Here is a 19383-nt window from a genome sequence, read left to right as displayed (position 1 = left end):
ATTACACCTCCTCTAGCTGGAAAATATTCATGAGTGTATATATAACATACCTAATTATAATTAGTGGTCCAATAGAAATAAAAGATCCCATTAAACAAGCAGAAAACCTTGGCAACATACACTGTCATTATGCTTCTAGTGCTTAACCACCATATTTCAAACACTGAGTGGCTGAAGTGCATTAAGACCTAAGCTGTAAGCAGTTCTTTTTGTACAAGTTAAATCTTTTCTACGCATATTTCTGTTGAGGGCTTACTTAGTTTTGTGTTAGTTTATAGCACTCTTAGGAAGACCATTTTTAAAGAGCATTCCAGACCATGCGTTCAACTAGAGTTCATGTATGAATTGTAAGTTTGCCTGGTCTTTTCCATCTGTACAATTTGTGCACCTTGGTTGAGTTGAATGAGGAGCGTTGCCTGAAGATTGGCAGTACCAGTTTGTTTGCCTGTATTACCATTATTCCTTGCCACCCTACCAGCAAAAGCAGTCAGAGCAAACCAGATGCTGAAATAACGGGAGAGACAAAAGCAGCTGAAGAATTTCCAACACACCTCAGCAGCAGTGAAGAAAGCACTGGCAGCTGGTCCCAGCTAGCCAATGATGAAGACAATCCTGATGACACAAGTAGCTACTTACAACTCAGCGAACGATCTCTGAGGTACTAATACTGTCTATTCTTAGTATGCATTGTACTTTAATCAACCAAGCCTATGACTTGATTAGAATGTGTCAGGAATGAGGGGGTAATAGCTCAAGATTTACTGAGAGTACTGTAAAGGAAGACTAGATGATGAAAAAGAAAAAAAAAGCCATATCCTGATTTTAAACCAGGTCTTTGTATTGGTAAGCAACAAGATTCAGTCAATGAAAGCACATCCTTGCTCAACCCTACACAAGCACCTCAGTCCTACAGTGAAGGGCCACCAAATAAACTAATTGTTATGGCCTTTCCTTTGCTTTATTTGCTACTATTTCCACAATGCTTATCATGGCATCTGCTTAGCTGAGACTGCTGTTCCCAGCACGTACTTGTGCAGTTAGAGAACAAACAGCACCTTCATCTGCATTGACCAGCAGGGGGAAACAGCTTGAAAGAGGAGGGTTGAGCTTGCCCTGAATAGACATGAATTCCAGTGCCCCCGTTGCACTGTGCTGCTCTGTGTTCCTACTTAAGTCAGGATGTGTTTAAAGATGTTACATGTACTCCAAGGACTAGATAAAGTGATATTAGTTTGACTTCAATACCTTCACAACTTCAAATTGAGCAAGGTCTGTTCTTCACATGATCTTAAATTACATTTTTAAATACTGTCAAGTAATTACATCTTTCCTGTGGGTATTAAGACAAAAAGAAGAGAAGACAGTATGGTAATGAAGCAAGAAAAATAAAGTCTGTTAGAGAGCACTGTTGGCTAGCTGGAAAAAATACTGAACAAAGCATGTCTGTCAGTGTGGGTGAGCATTCATCTCATTATTGTAGTATCAATCCTTTAACAATGTCAGGTTTGAGGGAAGTAATGCATTGTGCCTTTTGGCTCTGCATTGAAACAAGCTGTTACAGCAAACCTGAACACATGGCATTCTGACATTGACTCAAAAACCTGATGGAGAAAGGAACTGTCTGGTCAATCCCTCAGATGTAAGGAAAAGTACTTAGTTGCTTTTCTAATATAAATTAAGTGGGTCAGGCTTACTTAACACACAGAACACACTGGTGCTACTTGACAGCAAATTCACAACCTGTTTGTCAAACAGTTATGACTGCGTAAACATTCACTGCCAAGTTTATAGCAATGTTATAAAGCAAACATACTGTTTTTCCCCCACATACTCTCTCTTGTTTTACTTCAACTTTGTGAAGTAGTTAAGGAATACTTTAAGTAGCACTGGCTTTAATTAAAATCTCAGTCTTTCAGAGTAGCCAGAATCCTAGGGGATTACCCCTGTACCTGTGGGTTCCATCAGATCCCTGGTAGTATTTGGGATAGGATGTAATATACTGAAACTGATGCTGCACAGAATCACCCAACAGGTAAGTGGTATGATGAGCAGCCTTGGCATGTACACACACACACTCCCACTCCTTGACATAACCCATGACATTCAGAGGTATCTGGATCTATGAAGGTTTTTCCAGGACATCTTTATACTTGGTAATCTTTCTTTTCATTTCAGTGGCATATGCAGACTGTTTTTTTTGTGTTTGTTTCCAAATACTCATTGCATAAGCCATTCACAAGAAGATAGCCTACTATTATTTATTTTCAGTTCACAGCATTACTTTGATACACGATCTGCCTGGAGCTATTTTAATAAAACCTCATTACTTTAAATATATTAGCATGCTTCATTCTGAGAACCACTTGATGAGCACAGTTGTGTTAGTAGAACATGGGACAGCCTCCTCACTTTACTTTCTACAGAAAAATAATGCATGGAGACACGTTCAGTGAAGCTCGGCACTAATATTTAAACTTTTGCTTTGTCAGCAATGGCAACAGCAGTACAACTAGCAGTCTTGGCATTATGGACCTGGAAATTTATCAGGAGAACGTGCCACCTTCTCCTATGATTAAGTAAGTAGTCACTGAAGCGAGATTTGATGTCTATTCTAATTTTAACTGCAAATCATTTACACCACCTAAAATGTGCCAAGCCCTGCTTTACACCTGCTGCTTAGCCTACCATTAGTTTCAGAAGTACACATGCAGGTGCCTGTGGAGTGTGGCAGCATTAGACAGTGAAAGATTACAGGAAAGCCCACCCAGGTGGATGGATCTTTCAAGAGAATATGAATCCATCAGCTGTTCTACCTAAAGGAGAGCGTTCTGTCTTCTGAGTATCTATTTTACATTGTGTGAACTTTCTTCTCTGAGTAACTTGAAGTATTGTCAAAGCTTTAATAGAACAGCTATTAAGATCAAGCAAATAAACATTAATTAAACTCAAAGAGAAAAAAAAAGATATTCTTGGAAAAATGCTGATATTATGTCTTAAGTATTTTTTCCTGAGCATGTTTCTACTGAACATGCAATAAAATTGTCAAGAGATGTGCAAATATATGCCTAATCTGTTACCCTGGAACATGATATGACCAGTCAGCTGGTAAATGTCATGATGCAGGCAGGGCACAGCCACTGTAGAAGCACATGGACTGTACATCACACACTGAACATAGGAAGTTTGACATCAGATCTTCACAATTCATTACCAGAATATCCTACAACAAGCTACCTTGCTTTTGAGAGGCTTTTTTTCTGTAAAGAAATCTGGATATTGGTATTTCCACTGCATGCATTCTCCCTGAGCTACTGATTTGTTCACTAACCGTATCAAAACTTTCACATCTTAACATTAGGCACTTCCTATTTGCATTCCTAACAGTGACCTAATTGGTCTCTTTTCTAAAGACTAAAGGGCAGATACCCGATTTCTCACTAGCTTTCAGTGGCTATTTGCAGGCATTAGCCAACAGGCTTGAAATCCTGGCAGAACAGATGTTGTGGAACACAGCACCACCACTCGGAGCAATTTGTCCTCACCCAAATCGAAGTCATGGTACAGAATTCAACTGCTACTCAAACAGAAAGCCGAAAGAAAAATCTGATGGGAAAGATGCTATTAGGCAGCTATGATTCTAAGTCATGACCAAACACACACACTGTATGCTGCCATTTTATTCTTTCACATTTGTAGTAACCGATATATCTAGTTTTGATCCTCTGAAGCCTTAAGGATGATTCTGATAGCCTGTGAAAGAGGGTGGTAGGGGTAGTGTCCTCCCCTGTGGGAGACAAAGCCTTACACTTGTGTTGTTCTTGGTTGAAGACAGGATGGGATAGTCTAGAAATGCGTAAGTGCTATTCCTCTGGTAGCGAGGGAACAACTGCCATAACTGTAGCTTCAAACCTGAACTTACGGGTTCCTGCCACATGTGTATGAGCATGGGCATTATATTCAGAAATGAAAACTGAAGCAGTGAAAACATACCTGAAGTTTGTTTCCCATAGTTTAACAAGAACAGTGGAGCATGAAAAGTAATAGTCTTTTGAGTTTTTTTGACAACATGAAAGAGAATTTGATTATCCAAACAGGTAATATATTTTAAAAGAGCAGTAGCTGAAGTCATTGGTAGTTTGTGTTTAACTGTGAAAAATACAAGTAGAAAGCAAGACTTTTAAAAAGAGTTTCACCCAAGGAGTATTGCACTGAAAAATGCAGACATGGCAAATTCAATATTTTCCCACAGGTTATGATACTTGCTGTGTCTTACCATGATGTCATCTTCAAATAATATCAAACAAAATACACAGATTCTGATAAAACATAGAACATATTGTAACCAGTATAAGTACTTCTTCACATTACAGGAGAAGCATTGCAAGTCCCTTGGTTTTCCTTGACTTACACATTAAGTTACTGTAACATTAAGCGTTTTATCACATAACACACATCATCCTGCGTAACTTTTTTCTTGCAGTTTTTTACGTCTTACATTGGGGGAGAACTTTAACCATTGCAAAGGAATGCTATAGACTGTTCCTATCACTAACAAGCTCTGTTGTTGTTTGTTCCTAAGTGACTTAGTAGAAGAAAAGGTTTTCCTTAAAGAACAGACAGATAATACAGAGGGTAAGTTGAACCATTTGAATTACAACATACAATTTGAAGTTAAAAAAAAAATAATTGCATAATAACTGTTGAGATTGTTTTTCCAGAAAGTACTTCTGGGCTCTCAGTGGGAACAGCCAATTATCAGAAAGAACTCCTGGTGATTAATTTTGATCTGGAACCAGAATGCCCCAACGCAGAGCTGCGAGCCACCCTACAGTGGATAGCTGCTTCTGAACTTGGAATCCCAACCATCTATTTTAAAAAATCTCAGGAAAACAGAATTGAAAAGGTAGCCTTTACAGAATTGGACATATTGCTATTTCACTTTAATCACAGTAGCAACGTTCTGCTCACAAAGAAACAAAATTGACCCTAACAGGTTCTTGGTGATAGCAGGTAAAGCATTCACAAGTAAGCCAACAGTCATATACAAAAAGAAAAGTCAAACTCACCCAACCGGCAAAGGGATCTCTAACACTCCTCCTCAGGAAGCAGCATAGGTCCAGGAGATACTCTCTCTTCAGTGGCTGGCCCTTACATGATCCCAGGATAGCTCTACCCCTGCTGATCGTGTAGGGAGCACAGGTGCAAACAACTTGCCTGTGCTCCCTGGGCCAGCCACACCCCTTCACCAGGTGCTCAATCACCAGTTCAAGCCCCAGCCTAACAGTTCCCCTGCCAGCAATTGATTTATTGAAATTACTGAGCTTAGAAGCAGATGTGAAGTCTTCATTACAGCAAGATGGAAATACTACTCCTTGTTATAGAAAGAGGAGAGTATAAAATACATCAGGATATGAGGTTCATAGAATTGTAGTATCGTAGAATGGATTAAGTTGGAAGGGGCCTTATAGCACACACAGTTTCAACCCCTCCCTCCTGCTGTGTGCTGGCTGCCCGCCCCAGCTCAAGCTGCCTGGGGCCCATCCAACCTGGCCTTGAGAACTGTCAGGGATGGGGCACCCACAGCCCTCTGGGCAGCAGTGCCAGGGCTCACCACACTCTCAGGAGGAGATTTCTTCCTGATGTCTAATCAGTAGCTGCCTTCATAGAATCACTCAAGTTGGAAAAGACCTTAAAGATCATTGAGTCCAACCACGACCTAACCAAACTACCCTAGCAACCCTCCACTAAATCATGTCCCCGTGCACCACATCCAAATGGTTTTTAAACACATCCAGGGATGATGACTCAACCACCTCTCTGGGAAGAGGCCTTCTTTTAGTTTAAAACCATCCTTGTCCTACACTCCCTGATAGAGCCCCCTCCCATCTCTCCCATTCCTCTCCATCTTTCCATGGTTGCATCTGAAGGATTCCAGACAGTTTATATGGAGTTTAAACATGTATCTGTAACAAAACAAAACAAAAAAAAGCCCCACAACCACTTGATTGCAGACATCAGATATACAAAGTTCTGCAATTCAGAGCCTATCAGCAACAAGAAACAACTATGTCTTAGTACATGAGTTGTACTTAAGATTGAAAGCTTTGAAATTCCCTAGTCCTTCTACAGGCTCTGCCTCACCTACTACACTGATCAGGACAGCCTCAGGCAGGTAGGAACTTATACCTGGCCATCTGACAGGTTTACATTTGGGGTACAGCAGGGGCCTGACACTTCCTCCAGCAGTTAGGTGACAACTGCCATGGCCAAATGCACTGCCTTTACTGTCACATTGTGCTGGTAGAACAGGATTGCAGTTCAATGACAAAAGGATGTATTGCTCAAATGTTCAGAAAAGACTAAATGAAAAATAAAGATAAATCTATATTAGCTTGGGCTCAGTATCTCACATAACAAGATCTCATGGCTTCTGCATCAGAGCTAGTTGTAGAGGACAGGAAGGATGGACCATCTATATGGGTATATCGTTATATTATTCCCAGCCAGGGGGAAAGTTTAGCAAAGGTGATGACCAACTAGCGTTTTCAGCAGAGGAATATTTGCGATCACACATCTGTTTCTTGGAAAATTCAGCTATTTTGGATCACTGTATAAAAATTGTGAAGCACCTTCCCTGGCTCAGCTACAACAACAACAACAAGTAGTTATGTATATCAGTACACTGTAGCTCCTATACAGATGTAGCTTAGTCTCCACTAATCTTCATTTTGAATGCAAAAGTTTGTTTTCAGGCAGAGACAGACAGATGACCAGAACTGAGAAACACCGAGTTATTAGTCCAAGCTAGGACACAAAGAGCAACGCTAAAGACCAAAATGGCCACAAGAAACGCAGCCTATTTCTATTTCTGAATAATTAATGCTCACTGGAGACACCATAAAACACCACCTTCAACATTTCAGGAATGACTAAAACTGCCCCCTTTCCAAGTTCAGCAAGGTAGCTCAAGCCATAAGGCTTACAAAAAGTGTCGCAGTATACAAAAGAAGGGTATTATAAATCAGTATTTTCATCTTTTAAAATAATGTCTATGAGAGGATCATTTTGAGTAGCAGAGATATTGTTTGATTTTCTTGAGTACTTGCATTTGGCTATCATAAACATAATTTAAAATGCATTCAGCAGCAACCATCCAAATTGCATCTAATTAAAGAAACAGCTGTCAGCTTTACCCATGTGCTTTGGCAAACAGTTAATTCAATTGCAGAAATACACTAGAGAATAATGAAGCACATTCTGCCTACAACAGCGCCCTTGGAAATAACTGTGCCTATTAAATATTGTTGAAATAAATATTAAAAGTTTAGGCTTCGGTATGTAAATAGCAAACAGCTACGCTAACTGGAGACACAATATTTTCTTGGGTGGTTTAAATGTAGAAGTCGTGAGCCAATTAGATATTGATTGTGAAATTCAAGGAAATGAAAAGCTTTGATTTTCATTTATATGCTAGAGGAAAAATCAGACCAGATGTATGACACTGTAAAGCCCACTATTAAGAACAAAGGGGACAAAATTCAGAATTCTTTACAGCTGCTTAAGAATATGTATTTAACTTGGTTTAGAGGCAAAGAAAAGAAAAAAATAAATGCAAATGTATATCCTTATGGTGATTCAGCCACAACCGCAACAAAAGATTTTATGTGACAGGAGCTTACCCAGAAATCCCTCTCACCAGTAATGAGTGAGTATTAAGAATACTGTGGGATGGATATGTGAAAATGCAGAAACTTAAATATAACTCAAAATATAACTAATGTAACAACGGATTGTTTTTCTCTATTAAATGGATAGTCACAATTTCATTTTGACAGTGAGATGTTGATAACAAGGAAACGTGTGATTCTTTAGCAAGCTTACTTTCACTGTTCTCCATTTAATTGCAAAAAAAATTGGAAATAATTGATGAGAAGAGCTAATTGAGAAAACATCATGAAATCTGATCAGTCTCTGGAGAGCTATGGAATTGCAGAAATGAAGTTCTCAGTGTGCTATAAATAGAAAGAGCCTTATGTTACTGTGCATCCACTATGTGATACAGCAGTGTGCTTTTAAAGGACTGCCTCACAGCAGTTTGCATGTGTTTGTTTAACACCTCAGCAAAACATTAGCCAAATGCTTTGTTTTTTGTTTGGTTTCTCCTTCAATTTAGTTTTTAGATGTTGTGCAGCTAGTTCAACGGAAGTCCTGGAAAGTGGGTGACATCTTTCATGCTGTGGTGCAGTACTGCAAACTCAGTGAGGAGCGCAAAGAGAAGACACCAAGCCTGTTCGATTGGCTCCTTGAACTGGGCTAGGAACATTCACCTGTTCCACTTCTTTGTTATAATGCAGCTTAAGTAAGCAGTGGTTCATGTAACAGTCTGATTTCCAAACATCACCAAATAAAATGAGCAAAGATATGTAAACTACAGAAACAGCACGTGTCTGTTCCACAACTGCACTGAGCAGAGTTGAAACCAAGGTGTACTGTATCCTTCTGTATCCTGAGGGACGTTTGACATATTGTGCTGTAGGATGTACTGTGCTAGAAAAAGATGGATTTTTTAGCTTTGTGAATTAATGGACTTAATTTACTTAATGAATTAAGTAAAACTTAATTGAATTTCTGATATGTTCCATTTTCATCAATTTGATTAAATCAATCAGCTGAAACAGGATGGTATACTAACATTCAGTTTTAAACCAATACTAACGTTTGTACAGTTTTAACTTTTAGAACCTGAGTGTGTTCCAGGATGCAGAGAGAAAACCATGCCCTTCAATAAATAAAACATCTTAAAAGAAGTCTCCACAATCCTCTGAGAGGTAAAAACTTGTGAACACATCAGATCTTTGAAGTCAAAAAGCAGAAAAAAAGCTGCTGAAAACACATTTCACTTTCTTTCCACATGATCATTTCTCAGCCCTATAGCTGGTCCCCATTCCTGTCTTCTTCTTCTCGAGGAAATACAAATCTAGACTGTCAATTATTACCCTTAGAAAGCCTCCTTTCTTTACACTCGCAGGCAGTGCAGTTCAGTACAGCTGTGCTTGGTATGTCCCCAAGTACAGCTCTGCGAGTCAGGGTAGTGGGTTCCTAGAGCCCTGTCCCCACCAGGTGACCTCGGGCGAGTCAGTTCACCTCTGTGCCTCAGTGTCCCTATCCAGTAAGAGGGAGCGATGATACGGAATGTGTTATATGAAGTGTTTCTTTTTGAAGCATTAGGTAACATGCTATGTGTCGGTTAGAATAGTGAAAAGAAACACTAAATTTAATCAAGTAAATTGTTAATAAGGTGAAGAAAGACATATCTGAAAAGAGTGTTGTCTTGAAATAAAAATCTTAATTTTTGTAATTTTCAAGAAATCAAAACAATTGTTACAATTTCAGCACATGCTTGTTCATTTTGGATATGTGTTGGACTATGTATGATAGTCCACATTATGATAACATTTATATAACTGTTTGATAAGATATACTATGGTATCTTCTCGCTGAGATGATGTTAGGTACCATGCACTCAGTGATACTCTCTTGACTCTGCCAAAGAGATTGGTTTTGAATTTAAAGGTAAACATAACTTATCACATCAAAGCTCTTCTGTGATTTGTTTCTTTGAAAATCTTTATATTTTGCTTCTCCCTTCTTAAATAGCATAATAGAAAGCCTGCCTGCCTTTCCAAATCAAATATTTAAAAGATATTTTATTTTCCATATAATAGTATATGCTTCTATAATATTTTTGGGAGGTGGGGTGAAGAGAAGAAAACTATCCTTTTGCACTAAATATTTTTGAAGATTTTGAAGGAGTTTTAAGTAATTTATGAAAAAAAGAGCCATATTATTCTCAATTTTATCTTTAAAACCATTGCTAAATTTGCATGATTTCATCACTCATTTGTTAAGAAATACAGACTGTCAGTGAAACCTATTACAGAACATTAAATAACATCTACATCTCTGCAATATATGAAATCAGTGGAGGTCACTGTACTGTCAAGATAAAGGTCAGTTTGTTGCATCCACTCAACCTAACTGCGGTACTGGGCCCATTCCTAGGAACTGCTGAACATCCACAGCTCATGCTAACCCGAGTGGTAACAGTGAATGCTCAGCATTTCCAAGGCTGAAAGCTAGTAAAAAGCACTGGGCATTGTAAAGTGCTTTGATTGAGCCAATAAATGGGAACGTGTATTTATTTTTAAGCCAGATACAATTAGTTGTCAGTATATAAATTTTTGCTGTGGTAGAATAAATGTTTACTTATCCTACAAAGCACAAATATCATGACTGAGTTGTAAGTGTGATGCGGTTTTCTCTGTACAGTAGTTCTCAATGTTGCAATTTGTTCGGAAATAAATTTATGTTCTAACATGTGTTGTCTTCACCTCTCTAGAAATATTTGACCAATTAAATTATTGGCATGTCATCCCTGTAGCTCCTCACAGCAATGATTCTGAATGAAAAATCTGATCCCTGGCCTCAACCGAGCAAGTCAGAGCTATGGCTTTCCCCACATTCCACTATTCATTCAGATGATACAACATTCATTATTACTATCATTACTACACATAGAATTAACTCCAGAGTAACTGACATTCTGCATCCCTATTATTGCTTACTCTGGCCTGCTTTCAATACCTGCTAAAGTAGTCAGGGCAGTGGGGGAAGCAGGCATTAAGGAGTTTCTTCTGCTTATTGGTTTGCACAAATATTTTCACCCCTGAGGTCTATTGGGAAGGTATTCCTAATGCTAAACAGAAAAGGAAACCAACAGCTAAATTAGCTGAGTAAATCAGAACAGGAGTCGTTCACAATTAAAAAATGCTGAAACTCTATTATGCTTAAGAGATGCCTGGCTTTCCAAGGCTGCCCATAGATTTGCCTCAGCATCAGCTGCAGCCCAGCTCCCACCTAGCAGGGAGCAGAATCTGGCCTGTAAATACATGAATTCAAGCACAGGAAGATTAACTGCTGAAAACAATAAAACTTTGGGTTTCAGTTTGGTTTTAAGTAGGGTGCTTTCAATGTTGGGATAATTAGAAGCTGAAATTTCCTCCGTTTTGTCATAACACTGAATTTTCCTTAAAGTTCTCTGTAAATTAATCATTTTGTTGTGGTCTATGATAAAAGCTGTCACCTGTTGACATCTGTCCTATTAAATTCAGCAGACCACTATTCTGGAGAGGCTGATTTAACTGCTTTTCTAGTCTGGTTTCATGAAGAGCTGCATAACATGAGAATGGGAATGTCACAATAAATCCTACACTGACTTTTAAAATGTCCTTATAAAACAACAACAAAACCTCACTCCATTGAAATCAAGAGCCCACATAAGTTACTTAATAAGTTTGGGGAAAAAAATCCAACTGAGAAGGAAAGCACACGCAGAGTAGCCAATTAAATAATTTTAATTCAAGCCAGCGTCGTTCCTAAGCCTTCAGTATGCGTAAAGAAACTTTAATTTTTCAAACCCTCTCTGAAGACACTGTCATCACTAGGAAAGCAGCTTGCAGCCATAAAGCATTTAGCAGGACAGACAATTATATTAGACAGGTGGACTGTCAAACAAATGATATAGCACTTGTGGTGAAGATAAGTCTGACAAATCTGGCTGTGGGGTACGGTGCCCTCCTCCCAGCTTCAGCTGAAAATCAGACAGAAAAGTGCAGCAAACTGGAAAACATAACCAGGCAGGATACATTTCATACCCTTTCACTAACCACCCAGGAAATGCAATCAATCCCGCAGGAGGAGCTGAAAAGGAAGTTCTCACAAATTGCCACTTCTAAAGCCTGAGTGGGTATGACTGCAATTATTGTCATTTATTCAGAAAAGGGTTTGAATCCCAAGAGATACAAAAAGCATACACCAAGAGCCCCTACACCTCATACGCTTACACTGAAAATCCTTGTCCTTGTCTTGCAAAATATATGTTCTGACCTGGGAAAACTATCTGATAAAATAAATTTATGTTTTCACAATGGTAAGTGCTGGAATGATTCAGAGATTGAAAGGACAGAAACAATAAAGCAAATCCGATTTCCACTGTGACAGCATACCTTGCGAGCTTCCTGCAGTAATGCTGTTCAGTAACGTCGCAGGGGGTGAAGTTGCTGCATTACAGGAAAATGCAGAAAATCTCACTCCACTCCAATGTCCCTGTGGTTACAGTGATACCTTGGGTACCAACGTATGCAGAAGCCAAATGTTGTGATAAGATTAAAAAGGAACCAGATAATAGAGTTAGAGCACACACATGGAATTTTGGTTGTGGAAATGGCAGTAGAATCGGGGAAGCAGATCAACCTGATTTCACAGGCAAATAATGGTTTCAGGATGATGAATCTATACAGTGTGCTGCTAATGTTTATGATTATTAAATGTACCTTAAATCAAGGTGCAGAAAGCATTCGCATGATGGTGTGCTACAGAGTACTGTTGAAGTTTTTATGAATCAGCACACTTTTCAGCAGTGCTGTGAATCATACAAGATGTGAAAACATTTCACATTTGAGCAAGAAGCCCGGATAACATAGCCTGAAAAGCACTCCTATTCACTCAGCAAGTCTAGAGAGAAACAGAAATAAAGCCCAGGTGGCCTCCCAGTCCAATGGTCAGTCTGTAAAACCTCAGCCCAGTCACAATTGTGTGATAAAAAATACGGCCAAATCTGGAAGTCAAACACTACTACAGATGTTTGATTCATTGAGAATCTTGCATAGTGTAAGAGAAAAATTAAAATAGAAAACAGAAAAGAACACAACCTGAAAGAATAAGCAAAAATCTACTTCCAAAGAACGTTTATGTTCAGAATCCACAGCTCATGTCATGATCCTTAGCTCCAAATCTTTGATGTGCTGTGTTTCTTCACACTGGCCATATTCAGAGCCACCACTTAAACTATCTTTTGTTTTACTGCACATAAGAATGGAAGAATGGAGGATGAGCAAGGATGGATGGAAAGATGTGGGCAAAGGGTGTGAATAGCAGTTTAACTACTGCAGGCATGTTCACAAATTGTCACTAATGTTTTTTCCTGGAAATATCAAGCAGGACATTATATTACAAGTAAAAAAAATGTAATAATCACCTAGCATTTTAACTCAATATTTTAATACAAATTTTTTTTTAAAAAGTACTCAAAGCAGGTACCTAACAACACATCTTTCACTCTTGAGAGTACAGTAGTGCTGTTTGGTTTTTTGCTTGTTTTTATTTAAAAGTTTACAAGGAAAATGACACAAAGACACAATGACACAAAGAAATAGGGGCATCCTACTGGATTCATTCACTCACAGTTTCTCTAAGGTAACAGAGACAATGGAGCCAGACTCTTATCAGTGGCATTGTGTGAAAAGGCAACAGGCACAAAACAGGCACAAGGAAAGCATTCCATTTAAACATAAATGAAGAAAAGATCTTTTTTTACTATGAGGTTGATAAACAGTGGAGCAAACTGCCCAGAGAAATTGTTGCATCTCCATCCCTGGAGATATCCAAAACCCACAGTTGTGCTCCTGGGCAGCATGCTGAACTCACACTGCTTTGAGCAGGAGTACTGGACTAGACAAATTCCAAATTCAACTATTCTGTGAATCTTTAGCTACCAGGTATCAGCAAGTCAAACCTACCAAAATTTAAGTAACTTGGCTACATGAGCAGAGCAGAAATACAACAAATGACTAAAAATAAAGCCTATCTGAGAGACTGAGTTTATTGACTACGTAACTCAGGATACAGGCACGTACCACACTGGATCTCTCCTTGTCTTCAGTCAGTGCCATACTCTACAGGTGTTATCCTTGCTTCCTAGTAATAAAAACATTTTGAGGGAATTGTTTAGCTGTATTGCACAACATACTCAATTTGGTAACAACTCAATTGACTAGCTACCTGGAAAACAGAGAAACCAGGACAACATTTTTCTGCCTATGACTAGCAAAAGACAGCAGGACCTGCAGCAGTATTTTTCGCTGAGATCATCCTGCACGTGGATATTTGGGGGATTCAGTGCAAAGGTCCAAACAATCACAAACTCTGCTCACATTTTCCCACACAGGGACTTTTTGTCTGAAACCTGAACAGGCTGCATTGTTGTGTAACCGGAAGGTATGCTCTCCTTAAAAAAGCTTTGTATCTTCCTCATCCAGAACTCCCTCACAGCAATGCAGTACAAGAGCATGACTTACTGCTTGCCAACAGATGGTGACTGCATGCTTTGGTACAGTTTTTTTTTCACAGCTGTATTCATTTAAGCTTCAGTTCCAAAGTAAGTTATAGCTTTTCTTGACTGCATTTAAGCCATTGTTGGCAACCTACATTTGGGTGTGGCCCCACAACATATTGCAGACTCTATTTTTTTTAGCATAATAATATTGAAAATGTGTTTCAAAACAAAGGAAAGAAAAAAGATAATTTGGGATACATTAGTTACCTGTAATGATTATATTGCCTTTGTAATTGAAAGCACAGGAGAATATCTCATCAGTGTGGCCCTCTAATATCTGAAGGCAGTGTCCAGTAGCAGCATCCCAGAGTCGCGCTGTCTTATCAGAGCTGGCTGTTAGAATACGATTGCCTTTAGGGTTGAAACATATCTTTAAAAAACACAGAAAATAATTATATTACTTACCATGTTAGCATGCCTGGAAAAGGAAGCATATCTAGAGATCAGAAAATGAAAACAGAAGCCAGTAAATAATGTAGTCAGTTTTTCTGCTAAAATTAGCATCACCACAGGCAGAATTATGTGGCTGGGAACTCTGTACAAAGGTCCATATATAATGATCACACAAAAGGATCAAGATTTCAGATCATTATTCCCCAAGATCAGAATTGCCGTTGTTGTAACAATTTAATTTAAACATTATCATTATTCCAACGTAAAATATATGCATATTTTGTGGAGATCTATTTTAAACAACATATGTCTCTGTAATATCCAAACTCCCACTGAAGGCAACTTATTCTTCAGTATGTCTTCATATTTTGTTAAAGGTTCATTCCTAAATTGCGTGCATTTCCCAGGTAATCGGATTTAGACATATTTTCAAGAACTAACCAGATATCAGGTTTGTTATATAATGCATTATTGCTTAATTATTAAGGGCAAAATGCCTGTTCCCCTGAAATCAGATTTCCAGGTAATAACCATCCCAAGTGACCACAACTACACAGAACATCTGCAGAAATAGATTAACTTTTCAGCATGCTCCCAGATCAGCAGATCCTCACTTGCAGCAAAAAAATCATACCAGCCCTGAGGACGCTGATGGATACCCTCCCTAGCCCTCTCACAGCACAAACACAGCATATTTGCATGAAAGCTAGAGAAAGCTATCCGTTTGAAAGAAGAATGAAAACTTGCAAGCATTAAATAATTTTTTTTTTAAATAATATTCAAACTTTTGGAAGCAACTAAATTCATTTGGAGCTGAACTTCAGCATTTACAGCTGAGCTCTACAACTCTTTCCGTGAAATTCACGAGTAAACTCAAGATGAAGCAATTTTTGTAATGGGCTCTTAGCTTCCAAGTATCCCAGGCACCATGTATGTTCCCACAGCAGTATGTTCTTTTGATCCCATTCCATAAATCATGCATGCAGAGAAAGAAAAGCAGTAAAGAGCAGGAGGTCTGGTGGAAGTGAGGGATAAGGGTGATGCTAAAAATCTCACAAGGCAGTGGCCTTAAGATTTCACCAAGATACTCAAATGCTTGCGCTCATTCTTTAACAGTATTTTTGTGTCATGGATTAAGTGGTGGCCTGGATGTTACACATAATTAAATAAGAGAATGTACAGATTACATACAACTTACCTTTGAAATCTCACCTCCATGCCCTTCTAGTTTTGCAATGCACTTTTTTGTTTCTGCATTGTAGACCCTTCCTGATCCTGTTGTAGTAGATAAGGAGCTGTTTTTTATTGTTCTGATTAAGTATATATTTAAATAAGAACACAATAATAGAACCAGAAAGGCCACATTCACAGGTTTGATTTCAAAGGAAATACATGACAATCTTAACACAGTTTCTTTCAAGGATAATGTATGTCAAAAGGGAGTGTAATTTGGCTGGAAAAGGCTGACTTCTTAATGATTTCTACTGTAAAACTCTTAAAATGTTAACCCTAATGTCTGTAATAACTGAAGTCTGTAATTTCAGAATACATGTACACCATATTCAGAAAGCTTTCATTTTATTTCAGATATACATTCTATTTAATAAGCTATTAATTGTATTTAATAAGGTACTGATTGCATTTCAGAAAACTTTTTATATTGTCTTAAGCATTAATTTTGCAACTACAACAGATGAGATCCTAATAGTTCTCTCCATCATCTGGTAACCTGTTCCTGAAAGTGTAAAATCAAAATAATGTGTAAAGAGAACATGGTATTATCATTATGTGCAGATGAATACAGAAAATTATTTATTGTGATTCCTAAAAAAAAAAAAAAAAAGAAAAGAAAAAAAAAAGTAAGCATGCAAAACAGTGAAAATTTTCACTGGGGAGAATTTCCAAATTTTTAACAAGACATTCTGTAATGCAGCAAACATAATCTGATCTATAGTTCCAAGACATAATACACTCCTTTGATCAAGCAAAAACAAAGCGAAAGGACAGAGATATTTTCACAGTTGTTCCAGTCACTTTGCTTACCATCAGCAGAGGCGGTTGCAATACGCTGCCCAGCATAATCAAAGCAGACATCCATTATTTCATCGCTGTGACCTGTTAAAGTCGCTATATGTGCACCAGTCGTAGCGTTCCACAGCTGCATAGGCAAATAAAGGCTATATTTTTGCTTGTTTTGATTAATATACTTGATAGATAGCTGGTTGATCAATTAAAAAAAAGATACTATAAATTTAGGTGCTCATTTTTAAATGTTGGCACAGTGCATTTGTAAAACTGCTGAGTACCTCCTTGTCAATATTATTTCAATTGTACGCAAATGAGAAATGGACAATCTCTCACCACTGAAACATAATGCTTTTGCAGTTTAACACTAACAATCACTGGCATTCATTAGAAGCAATCCAGATGAAGAACTAGCTCCTAGTGACCTGCCAAAAGTCACACGTGATGCTTGTGACACACGTATTAAGGGAAATAAAAAATAAAAAGAGTAAGATGCAAGGACATGAACTACAAAACAGTCCTTTTTCACACTAAAAATATAAATAAGTTACAATGGCCAAAACTTGCCCTTTAGTTTAGCTTTACTGGGTGAAATTATAAACTACATTGTTATTAACTTAAAGTGTTTTAAATAGTCTAAAGTGGTTTTCTGAACAAAAAAGGGATTCACCATATTCTACACAAAAACAGATAAATTATTCAATGCATTATAATGCATAGTAAAAGAGCTTATGTACCGGGGTGTTCAGGGCATCCTCAACTTTCTTACCATGCATGTTTTGTCCATTGATCCAGTGACAATAAGAGAACAGTCCCAGTTGAACTGTGCACTGCTAATTTCTCCTCGATGGCCTATTAAAACATGCAACATCCTGCAAAAAAAGAGAATTTATATATTTTGTGTATATTTTGATGTATCAATATAAGTTACAACCAAGCTTACAAAATGTTATAGGTAAGGTGTCAAATCTTCCCCATTTTAGCTATTAAAGCAATCAAATGGAGTTGTGCAGCTCATTTAGCATCCCAGTACTACATCAGTTCCATTTTTTCTCCTTGAGACAAAGAGGAAGTAAAGAATCAAGTGAAAGAGTCCTCCCTTCCTTCTGTTTCAAAACCACTTTAATGACTGTATTGCCAATGAAATGTGATGAGTTCTCAATGCCAGAGATGGATTTAGTCTATTCATCTAAATACAAAGCACATACACCAAGTTTTTCCTCATTACTCTCCCAATATTCTACTTGAATGAACTGTAAACAGTGTCTTTTCAAAACTCCATATCACCAACTACTCAATCTAAATCTTCTATAAAATCCGTTGAAGATCCAATGGAACTTAATCAGGTACTTAACATGAGCTTGTACCCAAGTAACAGGCAAATGACAACCAAACTGAAATATGATTTCTAATCCTCATTAATACTAAGCTTCTTGCTGCACAAGGACTGACAATACTAGTTCCATGAAATTCTTCAATCAGCTTTAGCTGAATAGAGGGGTACAATTAGCCATTATTGCTTACTATGAATTAATAAACTCTATAAAGTAGTGAACCCTAAAAATGATTAATTGATGTGCATATTAAAGGATTAGTAAATTAGGATTTTATTATAATGCTAATAATATTGTATCATTAATAGAAAATAGCTTCAACTAATGGATAAACTAATGACTAGAAGAACAACTAAATGAGTTTAAGTGACTGAAATCTTCACATACGATATGTAAGGGTAACTAAATTAATATATATGCTAAACGAACAGTTCATAAAGCAAATCTCCTGAGCAACTGAATTCTCTACTTGTTTGACAACAAAAACTCAATTATATTCATGTTGTTTTATAGAAAGACTCTTCTCTTTTTAAAAATGTGAAACCTGTATTGTACAGACCTTTGTACAGTAAAACCAAAAATCAACAGAGAACAGCAAAATTCAGAATTCTCTGAACATATTATTTGGCTAGCAAGACTGCCATTACCATAATTGCTAATACCCCCAATACTTAATCATGAAAAAACTTTGATTTCCAAATCTTGAAAAGACAATCCGTGGCTTAAGTGTAAATCTCCAATGAATAAGCAGAATAAATAGCACAGAACCCATGGTCTATCAGATTTGGAATTAGGAAGAACCCAGAAAACAAACTGGTGAAATGCCACATGAAATGTTCCATTTAAATTGAAACACATTGTGTTTTTCTCCAAAATATCACTATACACATTATTTCCTTTGATTTACTAAATTCAGAGATATTTCACTTGTTTTCACAAAGAAAAGAAAAAAAAAACCAAAAAAATTGCATCTCTAAAAACTTAATAGAATATTTATCTTCATAAATTACCTTGTCACTAATCAGGGCAATCATTTTATTATTCTGCTTACAATGAGTTCCCAGTTGAAAAAATTAGAGGATTTATCAGGATAATACAGCAAGCTCATATTTAGCTATTTAATTATTATTTGTTGGCATTATAATCAAGACATTTTGTTCTCTACAGTGAGTGGGATCAAATTTTCTCCTCTTCATAAATGTATACTGACATACAGGAGTGTGAGGAGGAAAGTGGACCATCTGTTATTCAAAGTCAGTGTGACTAGACAAATTTTCCATGAAATACCATAATTTTATTATCATCATTATTATTATTACTTAACTTAAACAGTCAATTCCATCTAGAAATTCTAGACACCTACAAAACCACGAGTTTCCATGCTGATGAAATATTTTC

General features: G+C 37.5%; 2 protein-coding genes across 6 annotated transcripts in view; one reads left to right on the top strand and one right to left on the bottom strand.

Annotated features, from left to right (window-relative positions):
• SPHKAP (SPHK1 interactor, AKAP domain containing) overlaps positions 1-10235 on the top strand; it is a 67253-nt gene extending 57018 nt beyond the window's left edge. The window contains 4 exon segments of the mRNA NM_001396010.1: positions 479-658; positions 4580-4632; positions 4719-4903; positions 8174-10235. Coding sequence (NP_001382939.1) covers positions 479-658; positions 4580-4632; positions 4719-4903; positions 8174-8317 — 562 coding nt within the window. The 3' untranslated portion in view covers positions 8318-10235.
• Positions 1-19383, bottom strand: part of DAW1 (dynein assembly factor with WD repeats 1) — a 305330-nt gene that overhangs the window by 275082 nt on the left and 10865 nt on the right. For 3 of the 5 annotated variants that reach the window (XM_046898634.1, XM_422608.8, XM_025153424.3), the window contains 5 exons: positions 17421-17523; positions 16670-16784; positions 15825-15901; positions 14441-14603; positions 13200-13815 (listed from right to left, as the gene is read on the bottom strand). In XM_046898634.1, coding sequence (XP_046754590.1) covers positions 13781-13815; positions 14441-14603; positions 15825-15901; positions 16670-16784; positions 17421-17523 — 493 coding nt within the window. In that variant the 3' untranslated portion in view covers positions 13200-13780. Of the gene's footprint in view, positions 1-13199; positions 13816-14440; positions 14604-14627; positions 14670-15824; positions 15902-16669; positions 16785-17420; positions 17524-19383 lie in introns of those variants that run through there. The other 2 variants (XR_006930918.1, XM_040706057.2) reach the window with 2 other exon arrangements.

This window comes from Gallus gallus, chromosome 9, assembly GCF_016699485.2.
Source record: "Gallus gallus isolate bGalGal1 chromosome 9, bGalGal1.mat.broiler.GRCg7b, whole genome shotgun sequence".
In the NCBI taxonomy this organism is placed as follows: Eukaryota; Metazoa; Chordata; class Aves; order Galliformes; family Phasianidae; genus Gallus; species Gallus gallus.
Note: the sequence above shows the minus strand (reverse complement) of the source record. Positions and strands in the feature narration are given on the sequence as shown.